The 12,548-nt window shown below is 37.7% G+C and overlaps 1 protein-coding gene across 9 annotated transcripts in view; it reads left to right on the forward strand.

The window, feature by feature from the left end:
- The window catches only part of NR3C1 (nuclear receptor subfamily 3 group C member 1), a 117,201-nt gene that overhangs the window by 92,865 nt on the left and 11,788 nt on the right, over nt 1–12,548 (forward strand). For all 9 annotated transcript variants that reach the window (XM_040239818.1, XM_040239815.1, XM_040239810.1 and 6 more), the window contains exons 5-7: nt 3,998–4,276; nt 4,755–4,899; nt 8,713–8,843. In XM_040239818.1, coding sequence (XP_040095752.1) covers nt 3,998–4,276; nt 4,755–4,899; nt 8,713–8,843 — 555 coding nt within the window. The remainder of the gene's footprint in view (nt 1–3,997; nt 4,277–4,754; nt 4,900–8,712; nt 8,844–12,548) is intronic.

The following is a 12,548-nucleotide window of genomic DNA, read 5'->3' on the forward strand; positions in this document are numbered from 1 at the left end:
GGATCATCAAAAAAGCAAGAGAGTTCCAGAATAACATCTACTTCTGCTTTATTGACTATGCCTAAGCCTTTGTGTGGATCACAACAAACTGGAACATTCTTAAAGAAGATGAGAATACCAGACCGCAGGTCAAGAAGCAACACTTAGAACTGGACATGGACCAACAGACTGGTTCCAAATAGGTCAAGGAATACGTCAAGGCTGTATATTGTCACCCTGCTTATTTAACTTCTATGCAGAGTACATCATGGGAAATGCCAGCTGAATGAAGCACAGGCTGGAATCAAGGTTGCCGGGAGAAACAGCAATAACCTCAGATATGCAGATGACACCACCCCTATGGCAGAAAGTGAAGAAGAACTAAAGAGCCTCTTGATGAACGTGAAAGAGGAGAGTGAAAAAGTTGGCTTAAAGCTCAACATTCAGAAAACTAATATCATGGCATCCGGTCCCATCACTTCATGGCAAATAGATGGGGAAACAGTGGAAACTGTGAGAGATTTTCTTTTGAGGGGGCTCCAAAATCACTGCAGATAGTGACTGCAGCCATGAAATTAAAAGACGCTTGTTCCTTGGAAGAAAAGTTATGATCAACCTAGACAGCATATTCAAAAGCAGAGACATTACTTTGCCAACAAAGGTCCGTCTAGTCAAAGCTATGGTTTTTCCAGTGATCATGTATGGATGTGAGAGTTGGACCATAAAGAAAGCTGAGCACCAAAGAATTGATGCTTTTGAACTGTGGTGTTAGAGAAGACTCTTGAGAGTCCCTTAGACTGCAAGGAGATCCAACCAGTCCATTCTGAAGGAGATCAGTCCTGAATAGTCACTGGAAGGACTGATGCTGGGAAAGATTCAAGGCAGGAGGAGAAGGGGATGACAGAGGATGAGATGGTTGGGTGGCATCACCGACTCTAGGGACATGAGTTTGAGCAAGCTTTGGGAGTTGGTGATGGACAGGGAAGCCTGGCGTACTGCAGTCTATGGGGTCCCAAAGAGTTGGACATGACTGAGTGACTGAACTGAACTGAACGGTGCTGTTAGAGGTGCTTTTAGAGGAAGGATGAAATCCATGTGGTTCTTCTGACAGAAAAGAGACTAACTGTTGGTGCTGTCCAGTACACACTGCATACATGTTTTAAAACGTAAAGTAGATTTATGGGTGTAACTACAGTCTACTTCCCCAATCCACACAAGAACATTCTCAGTTCTTATTACTTTGATAGCAAAAAAGATTAGTCTTCTTCACCATATTTACAAACATTCACAACACATCAATCACTTAGCCCAGTTTTTTCCAAGTATGCCTACGTTCTTAAACTTTACTACAGAGTGCCAATATGTTAAACATTGATTTAAAGAAAATGATAAATGCCCATCTTCCTGCAGGTGTTACAAAAGCTACAGATTGACTACAAATTCACGTAGACGTTCAGTGCCACAAGGATAATTCATTACCAAAACCAGATATTGATTCTTCATTTCTTACATCTCTGTGCATATTTTAGTTTCATGTTCCTTTTCTCTGACCATTTAAATGAATATGTGTTAATGCATGCCAGGTTTTAGTGACTGGTTTATATATTTTGTCCTCCAGTCCCAGTTTTACTGCTTTCCTTTAATTCCCCAAGTATTCATCTCAGATATAAGTTCATTCAGAGAACAAACTCAACATTTGGTCCTATCCCTAATACAGTGTGGCTGCTTACCCAGTAACATCTTTAGATGCTTTCCCGAATACACACCAGGTTTAACTTTCATTTGGAGCTCTAAGCAATGTTAATCATCTTTTCACATGCCTATTGGCCATCTGTGTACTTTGGAGAAACGTCTCTCTAGGTCTTCTGCCCTTTTTTGGGGGGTTGTTTGATTTTTGTTGTCAAGTTGTATGAGCTGTTTGTATATTTTGAAAATTAAGCCCTGTTGAATCATTTGCAAGTATTTTCTTCCTGTCTGTAGATTGTCTTTTTATTTCTATTGCCTTGTGAGACTTACCTAAGAAAACATGAGTATGATTGTCAGAAAATCTTTTGCTTGTGTTCTCTTATAAGAGTTTTATGATGATAAAGTGAGAAGACTTTAAAATCCTCCAGTTTGTCATTATTCTTTCTTCTGCTTTAATGTAGAGTGTAAGAACACGTATTCTAGACAAATTTAAAGTTATGGTTAATAGTAGTTTATATATATATATATTTTTTTTTACTTTATTTTACTTTACAATACTGTATTGGTTTTGCCATAGTTTTTAAAGTACTGTTTCAGTGTATTTATTTGGGACATGCATGTTCTCATTTGTCAACAAAATATACTTCATGATTTTGAGGTCTGGGTGTCAGTAAGATATGGTAACTTTGGTTGTTGAAAGAATTTCCTTAATGTATAGGAGCTCTTCCATTTTTAACTGTGTCACTCCTCTATAAACTTGGACTACGTGAATTCAGAATATTTTCCAACTGTATTTTACTACCAGTTGAGACAGTGATCGTTCTTACATAGCACTTAACATGTGCCAAGAACTGTTTTATGCATTTTTATATATTCTGATTTAATTATCAACAAACCCTGTGAGGTAGTACTGACATTATCCTCATTTTATAGAAGAGGAAACAAAGGCCCAGGGAATAGGGCACAGATACCCAGCAACTCAGTGGCAGAGCCAGGATTATATCCCAACATGTTGGTTTCATATTTATGCTCTCTACTGCACCATACTGTGTCTTCAATAGAGCATGGTAAAATAGAACGTGTCAGTCATGATCGTATTTCTCTGTTTTGAAGTGTTAACTAAAAATTCTTAAATGTTTGAGCACAGAGCACAGTAAGAAATGGGACCATTCTATCCAACTAAACAACAGGGTTTGGTTTTTTTTTCCCCCTAACACTGCATATGGATATACATAGTTCTTGTCCACACATCTGTCCTCCGCAAACTATGTACTTTGTCATTTTAGGGACAAAAGATATAATCATAATTTTTAAATATGACTATCATTTACTTTTCCTTGGCACAATGGTCTGCATACCTGATAACTGAGACAGGCACACTTCTGCTTTCATACAACCTACATTCCTTGTCCCTCCTTGGAGCTCTGAGTAATTTCTCTTTAAGAATACCGTAATTTGCTTGCTTTGGCCCCACATATAACCAGAAAAGAATAATATTTTCATTTGTCACCGGAAAAAGTAAATTCAAGAATATGAATATCTCTGCTAAAAAAATCTACAGAATCCATGTTTTAATTCAATTATACTTTTCCAAACTAAGTCAAAAATAAAAGTTACTTTATACATGATATGAAAATAGATACTTTAGGCTTATAGAGTCATCAGTTAAAATCTCTTATAAAAGAAATTATACCCAGTGGTAATTTATATAAAGAAATGGTTTTCTCTGAATGTCCACAAAAATTTTAAATCCCATATAGTATACATAATATAAAGGTGAAATGGGGATCTTTCTGCATGCATGGTCTCCTGTGCAAGATCTTCTTACCATCTTGATAAGAAGGGGACTTTGTGCAAGACAATAAACAGTATCACTCTCTTCATTATACCCATAATTTAGATTAACCCTAAGCCACCACAGTTACTGGTATTACAAACTTAAATTCTTTCTTTCAGTTGATAGTAATTTGCCTTGTATAACTAATGAAAATTTTTACTTTGGAGTGAAATTGAGACAGAAATTACTTTAATGGAAGAATATGTAAGTAATATGTTTATATTGTTTTAACATCATAAGACATTTAATTTTAACTATAATGAAGAAGTAACTATCTTATTTGTAGAGGAAATTAAATGAATGGGTTCCTCTTGATTCTTTGATTTCAGGAAAAAGTGTTTTTCTCTTCTTTCATGTCACTTTATCATAACTGCTACATAAAATATTTCTTTTTCAAATTAATTTCAGCAACTGAAATACCTCTTGAATAAACTATGCTACCCAGACTTTCCCATTACAGCTGATTTCTGTGTATTTTTTTTAATATACCCACAGCTCGAAAAACAAAGAAAAAGATAAAAGGAATTCAGCAGGCCACTACAGGAGTCTCGCAAGAAACTTCTGAAAATCCTGCTAACAAAACGATAGTTCCTGCAACATTACCACAACTCACGCCCACACTGGTGTCACTGCTGGAAGTCATTGAACCTGAGGTGTTATATGCAGGATATGACAGCTCTATTCCAGATTCAACCTGGCGGATCATGACTGCACTTAACATGTTAGGTGGGCGGCAGGTGATTGCAGCAGTGAAATGGGCAAAGGCAATACCAGGTAAGATGCAAAAGATAACACCACTAAGGTGTAAACCTTAGAATTTTTTACATAAAACATTCTGGCTGTGTATCACCTTGGTCCCATGGCTTCCTGTCATCCCTACTTAATCAAGGGGTAAAGAGGTATACCTATCAGGAGCATTTTTTTAACTTAAATCCACTGAATGAATAATGTCTGCCAGGATTCTTGGCTTTCTGTTTTACTTTTTAATATAGCATTTTAGTATTTAGTCCATAATTACTCAAATAAGCAAAAGGTGACAAAAACTGGCTAGTCTTTTTTCTAACACTGAATACTATTAAAAAAATTACTGAGAGCTTTGGTCTTACATGTCAAATGACAAAGAACTGTTGTCCATTACACTTCATTTCTTCTATTAGCATCTTCCAAAACTGTCTTTGACAGTTCCCAGAGAGAGGATCTTCTCTTTGGCAACTAGTGTGTTTCCTCACACCTCTTATTCCTCTTAATTCAGGATTCAGGAACTTACATCTGGATGACCAAATGACTCTACTGCAATATTCATGGATGTTCCTCATGGCGTTCGCCCTGGGGTGGAGATCATACAGACAATCAACTGCAAATATGCTGTGTTTTGCTCCTGATCTGATTATTAATGAGTAAGTCATCTGTTAGTCATTTTCCCTGTATTCATATTCCTTCAGGACTGAATCAATCCTACCAGGTTATCTTGGAACTGGGCAACCTACCAGGTATCTTGAAGCAGAATTTATCAATGCTTAAGGCAGGCCAGAATGTACTACACAGCAAACTGCATGTGGCACTATTACGTACCAGGACCTGCTGAAGGATATTTTTTAAATAGCATCTCTCGGGGTCAGTAAAGTCTATAGCAAGGGAAACGGAATCTTACTGTGGCATTGTTTTAATTATATAATCGTATTTCAGAAAGGAAACAGCATAATACAATTCATGTTGATCTTACTTTCAGCAGGGACAATGAACAGATGAGGACAACTAGGATGAAGGGATGACACATATGGACCCAAAGACAAGAAGCGTCTCTTTGCATGGCAAGGCTCACTCAGTGTCTGAGTTGTAAAGAAAATGGGAACAAGATTTTTTTAATTTGGGAGAGAACCAACCACACTAAGATTTGATAAATCAGCTTTCTCTAGTCTTCTAGGTCTATGCCCGTGAAACATTTCAGATACCCATTCCCCTTACCCATTGCACTTGTTTTCTAACCAGCTTTCTGCTGCCCGTGTATCCTCTTTCATGCTAAGTTTTTCTTCTTGACACACAGGTGTCTTCACTGAGCACTCTGCATACTCAGCATGGTTTCTGGCTTTCCAGAATCTGGCCTCATTTTCTCTCTTGTTATTCTCCTTCACATATTCTTTTTCCCCTCAGATGATCTATTCTTCAAACATACCCCTAGCTCATGATAGTCATACCACCAGGTAAAAACCTCTCTGCTGTATATCCCTAGCGTTTATCATGTTCTACCTTTTATTACTACTTTTGTACTCACAGCTTATCTCCTTTATTAGATAGCAAACAGGGAAGTCACACACAGTCACATATGCATACCCACTGATCTCAGCAGAAGGAGATCTGTATTCATGTGAAAAAAAGATTTTAAAATTGTGAGCTCTGGGTGCTGTTGACTATGCTGCTGCTAAGTCGCTTCAGTCGTGTCCAACTCTGTGCGACCCCATAGACAGCAGCCCACCAGGCTCCCCCGTCCCTGGGATTCTCCAGGCAAGAACACTGGAGTGGGTTGCCATTTCCTTCTCCAATGCATGAAAGTGAAAAGTGAAAGTGAAGTTGCTCAGTCGTGTCCAACTCTTAGCGACCCTATGGACTGCAGCCCACCAGGCTCCTCCGTCCATAGGATTTTCCAGGCAAGAGTGCTGGAGTGGGGTGCCATTGCCTTCTCCGGCTGTTGACTATGGGGGTCCAAAAAAAAATTAATGAAATCTTCAACCATGTGATAACAGTCTCACTATACTCCATGTGAGTTAATCCATCATTAGTAGTTTCTGTTCAGAACTGGATGCCATATTAAAAAAAAAAATGTCCAGACTGGCAAGAAGTTTAGAAATTAACATCAATTGATGAACAGAAGATGTGTAAAGGAGAAAAGGAATGATGAGGACAGCCTAAAAAGATATCCTGTGAAGAACAAGCAAACATGCTGTTTCCACTGTTGGGTGTACCAAGCACAAAAATAACGGGGAGAAGGTATAAAAAAGCATCTATTTGAGCGAGTGTTAAACAGCAGGGCTTGCCTTATGACACAATAAAGGTCAAATTGTATCTGTTTTAGTAGAGACTGGATGATACTAGCTCTAGATATTTTAAGAGGCTTAACTGGTGAGTTAAAACTTGGTGGTGTATCTCTATCAGTGATACATACTTTCCAGCACAGTATTCATTTAATCATATTTGAGTACTTACCAAGTGTCAGACACTGTTTTTAAGAGCTTGAGCTATAATACATAAGGCTCTGCTAACATACCAATGAGGAAAACCAAATAAATGACCAAATTTATTTCAGAGAGCCATGACATCATAGTGTGGGGTACTATAGAAGACCCCTCTAAATATCTGAGCACTGAATAGTACAAAAGAATAAGCTTATAGGAAAGGTAGGGCATTTCAGGCAGAAGAGATGACTACAGAGGCTGAAAAACAACCTTGGCATATGTGAGGAACTGAGAGAAAGGCAATAAAGACTTTTTCCAAGTTTAGAGAAGTGGACAGGGACCAAGTCAAGCAGCATCTTAAAAGCCTGAGATAGAGTTTGTTTTAGGAGTTTGAAGAAGCCAGCGCTGGGAGGAGAGAGGGGCGGTTTCAAACAGAGGAAGACAGATTACAGGGGTTCATCAAATACTTACCACACTCCTAGTATGTGCCTGCTACAGTATTAGCAGAGAACAAGACAAACAAGGTTCCCTACCTTTATTGCTTACATTCTAGTTGGGGAGACAAAGATAACCATCAAATAAAATAATTTTTGAGTTTTTACTAGACAGAGGTCTTTTTCAGATGAGTCACTAGTGGCTTCTTGGAGGAGGTGTAACTGAGTGAGACGTGAAGGAGAAAAGACCAGGCTTCATGGTTAGAAGAAACGTGACAAGAGGCATGTGAAATATGTACTGTAATCAAACTCTCTGCATTCTGTTCTGTTGATTTTCAGCTAATAGGCACTGCCATGTGCTTGACCAGGCCAGATCTCCACACATCCTTTCAGGTGTCTGCTTCAAAGACATCACCTTGACCATCTATTGCCAAAAAAGGACTGTTCAATCCACAGTGCCATGGCTTAACAAGATTTAAGTTTTTTGATTAAATTTAACTAATTAAAAATATATAGCTTATATGTAAGCTTAATCACCTTTGAAATATCTTAAGTACTTGCTGCCCATTTCAGAATCTGACCATGCTTACTTTAAAAGTTAAAAACATGTTGACAGTGTCTATAGTCACTGTCTAAAAAGAAAGTTGAAGTCATTAATTGGGAATAAAAGTGTGAATAGAGTTATGATATGAAACACCAACATATCTTCTTTTATAAAATTAATCTGACTCAGTATTTATTTGGGAGGGTAGTCAAATTTAGATTTAAACCATCATAGTATAACCTGGTATTTCTTACATAAAGTAGGAGTTACAGAGATTTTTTCTCAGTGTTTGACTTTATTTGAGGATGGATGGCTTACAGGAACAATAGTTTTTAAGTGGGCATTCTATTTCCCATTCTTGCCTCCTTATGCCATTGGGATAATAACCTTTTATTTTTTCTTAAGTCCAAGGTCACTTTTTGTCAAAAAATTAAAAAACAGATCTTATTTTAAACCATGAAGAGACACAGTTTCAGGCTCTTTGTGTCATGTAAAAAGTTAGGAAACTTGAGAGATCTACTTGAAAATTTTAGATGTGATTGTAACTGTTGAGAACCCTAACTGAAAATTCATTTTGTAGTACCTTTAGTTGGAAGAATATTCAATCACATAACATTGGTCAGAGGCAGATTTGGGGTATCAGAAACCCTAGAGTCAAGTTTTATTTCTGACCCTCTATGTAACTATAAATATTATCACACACAGTTGTCTTTAGAATGCAGTGCTATTATCACACACAGTTGTCTTTAGAATGCAGTGCTATGGAAAAAAATAACTTGATTTTCAACTGGGTAGGATTTAAAACTGTGTTGTCTAACTGCTCATATTCAAATACTACCATAAAAGCTTGATTTAAATGAACGACTAATAATAGATTCTATAGGAATAAATTCTAAATACTTAAGGAAAGCTTTCCAAAATTCAGATCAGAGGGAATTTGCATTAATTGCAATAGGTAGATGAGTTAATAGAACGCTTTGCAAAATCAAACAGAAAAGTACTTTTTTGCGGACCAAGAATTACTTCTCTTTAACTCAAACACTTGATATTTGTCTTTCACAGGCAGAGAATGGCTTTACCCTGCATGTATGACCAATGTAAACATATGCTATATGTTTCCTCTGAGTTAAACAGGCTTCAGGTATCTTACGAAGAGTATCTCTGTATGAAAACCTTACTGCTCCTCTCTTCAGGTTGGTAGAACACCTATTCTCTTCTAAAATTGACTTCTAATAAAATATGTCAAAAACATAAAACGTAGAAGTCTAGAAATAAAGGTTTATTTGTATACAAAGCACTAAATAATTATACCTCTACTATTTCCTGGTACTTTAGATTTTCATAAATGTAAAATTTTAGAAAGGCTAAGATTAATAAGATAGATAAGTATCATGGAGAAATGGAGAGGTAGTCGAACCACATGGCAGGAAGGAGGAAGTCACTGCTGATCTGGAATATCTATAGCCTTCTTCCTTCCTACAACTTTTTACACTTCCACTACAGAAAAAACAGAGAAAGCATGCCAGCTTGAATGATTTTTCCCTACAACACTGTTCACTTCACTCACTCAGTTGTGTCCAACTCTTTGTGACCCATGGACTGCAGTACACTGGGCTTCCCTGTCCATCACCAACTCCCGGAGCTTGCTCAAACTCAGTCAAAAATTTTAGTTATACAATGACTAATAATACATTAGTAATCCAATGACAATAAGAAATTATGGATGGGACCTAAATTTAAAAGCTGTTGCACAGCAAAGAAAACCATAAACAAAACAAAAAGACAACCCACAGAATGAGAGAAAAAATTTGCAAACGAAGTAAACAAGGGATTAATCTCCAAAGCACACAAACCATTCATGCAGCTCAGTATCAAAAACCAAACAACTAAATCAAAAAATAGGCAGCTCTAAACATACATTGGAAGACTGAACTGAACTGAAACAGACATTTCTCCAAAGAAGACATATAAATGGCTAAACAGCACATGAAAAGATGCTCAACATCACTGATTATTAAAGAAATGCAAATCAAAAGTAAAATGAGGTATCACATCAGTCAGAATGGCCATCAAAATTTAGAAATAATAAATGCTGGAGAGGGTGTGGAGAAAAGGAAACCCTTTTACACTGTTGGTAGGAGTATCAATTGGTACTACCACTATGGAGAACAGTATGTGTTGTGCATGCTGAGTTCCTTCAGTCATGTCCAACTCTGCAACCCTATAGACTGTAGCTCTCCAGACTCCTCTGTCCATGGGATTCTCCAGGCAAGAATACTGGAGTAGGTTGCCATGCCCTCTTCCAAGGGATCTTCCCAAGGCAGGGATTGAACCTGCATCTCTTACATCTCCTGCCTTGACAAGCAGGTTCTTTACCACTAGCACCACCTGGGAAGCCCCAGTATACAGGTTCTTTCAAAACTAAAAATAGAACTACCATATGATCTAGTAATTCCACTCCTGGGCAAATAACCAAAGAAAACCACAATTCCAAAAGATACATGCAGCACTCCAGTGTCCACTGCAGCACTGTTTATAATACCCAGCAACCTAGAAGCAACTTAAATGTCCATCCACAGAGAAATGGATAAATAAGATGTGGTACGTATATACAATGAAGTATTACTCAGCCATAAAAAAGAAGTAACGAACAAAATAATGCCATCTATAGCAACATGGATGGACCCAGAGTCTGTCATACACAGTAAGTCAGAGAAAGACAAATATCACATGATATTGCTTCTATCACTGTGGATGGTGACTGCAGCCATGAAATCATAAGACAACTGCTCCTTGGCAGGAAAGCTAGACAAACCTAGACAGTGTGTTAAAAAGCAAAGACATCACTTTGCTGACAAAGGTCCATATAGTCAAGGCTATGGTCTGTCCAGTAGTCATGGTACGACTGTAAGAGTTGGACTTTAAAGAAGGCAGAGTGCCAGAGAATTGATGCTTTCAATCTGTGAACAGAACACTCGAGAGTCCCTTGGACAGCAAGGAGATCAAACCAGTCAATCTTAACGGAAGTCAACCCTAAATATGCATTGGAAGGACTGATGCTGAAGCACTAATACTTTGGCCACCTGATGTGAAGAGCCAGTTCACTGGAAAAGACCCTGATAGTGGGAAAGACTGAAGGCAAAAGGAGAAGGGGGCAACAGAAGATGAGATGGCTGGATGGTACATTACATGTACTGATGTAATGTACATGAACTTGGGCAAACTCCGGGAGATGGTGAGGGACAGGGAAGCCTGGCGTGCTGCAATCCATGGTGTCAAAAAGAGTGAGAAACAATTGGGCAACTGAACAACAATAACATTGCTTACATACAAATGAAGTTATTTACAAAACAGAAATAGTCATAGTTGTAGGGGGAAAAACTATGGTTACCAAGGGGGATGGTATACAGCAGAAACTTGCTATACAGCAGAAACTGAATATTGTGAGTCAACTATACTCCCAATAAAAATTACTTAAAAAGAAATTATGAAAGAAAAGGATGACCTACAAAAAGTGAGCTTGAATACTATTAAAGAATTGGTTAATGCAGCATTGGAGCTGGACTGTTGGACAGAGGTATTTTATCTAGAAAGGAACAACACTATCTTGAAAGTTTACATAAACTATATTGGTATATGAACTTCAGTGAGACTACTTTTGGCAAGCAAAGGCAAACTAGAAAACTTCTGGAAAATACAACGTCTCTTGTCTGTATTAGTAAAAATGTGGCATTTTCAACAACTAATGAAAGAAGGCCTGTGAACCAGTAGGCATTATAAACTTTATAAGATGCAGAGTTGATAGCTGAATACCTCTTTCATATAAATAGCGTTCCAATTTTTTAAAGCCTTCATTCCATTAGTAACTGTGGTTTCAAAGTGGCTAAATAATCTATGGATGGTGTACACTACTGTGCTTTATCACTCAGTTGTGTCCAACTCTTTGCTGACCCCTTGGACTGTAACCTGCCAGGCTCCTCTGTCCATGGGGATTCTCCAGGCAAGAATACTGGAGTGAGTTGCCATGCCCTCCTCCAGGGGATCTTCCCAACCTGGGGATCAAACCCAGGTCTCCCACATTACAGGCAGATTCTTTGCTGTCTGACCCACCGGGGAAGCCCCTTACATGACTACACGACTATATCTATTTAAGTGTTTCCAAAGCACACATCAACCTTAATGCTTTCATACTATTTTTGTTGTTTAATGTCATGGGACTTAAGGAATATTAGTGATATTCCAAAGTAAGAAAATTTTCCACAACCCATTTTTAAAAAGCTAATTTTTTAAGGTTACCTGTAGCAGTACCCTTGTTAAAGCAGTGAGCTTGATACTGTTGAAGTAAACAGTTAAAGTTCTGATAATGAATCATCTGGGTTGATAATATCCAGGTACAGGTCAATGCCAAGATACTAACCTTTTGTTAAAAAAAAAAAAAAAGACTTAGAAGGATGAAAATATGTATCTTAAGATATAATTAGACTGCTACCCTGACAGAACACTAGAAGGGTCCTAACCCTCCATTAAGATATGCTGGACTCAAGTTTAACACTACATGCAGGCAGGTACCTAAAGAGATGAGCTGCGCTTGAAGCTAGCTTTCTCTCAGAGGGTAGCTGCCAAGACTGGTAAATTAGTACATTCAGTAAATTTAAAGACAAGTACAATTGGGGGAAAAAAAGATGGGTCTAAAGGCAGATTAGACATATCTGTAGAGACATTTAAACTGAAATATACATCTAAAGAAGTTAGCCAGAGTACATTTTTAATGTGCATTTGTGTATATGTATGAACAAAGATAAGAGGCATGATTGAGAGAGAAGGTCTAAAACAGTACTTCACAACTCTTTTCACGTCATAATAACATAAAAAATAGCATTCATTCATAGCACAATGAT

This window comes from Oryx dammah, unplaced genomic scaffold (assembly GCF_014754425.2).
Source record: "Oryx dammah isolate SB20612 unplaced genomic scaffold, SCBI_Odam_1.1 HiC_scaffold_5, whole genome shotgun sequence".
Classification (NCBI taxonomy): Eukaryota; Metazoa; Chordata; class Mammalia; order Artiodactyla; family Bovidae; genus Oryx; species Oryx dammah.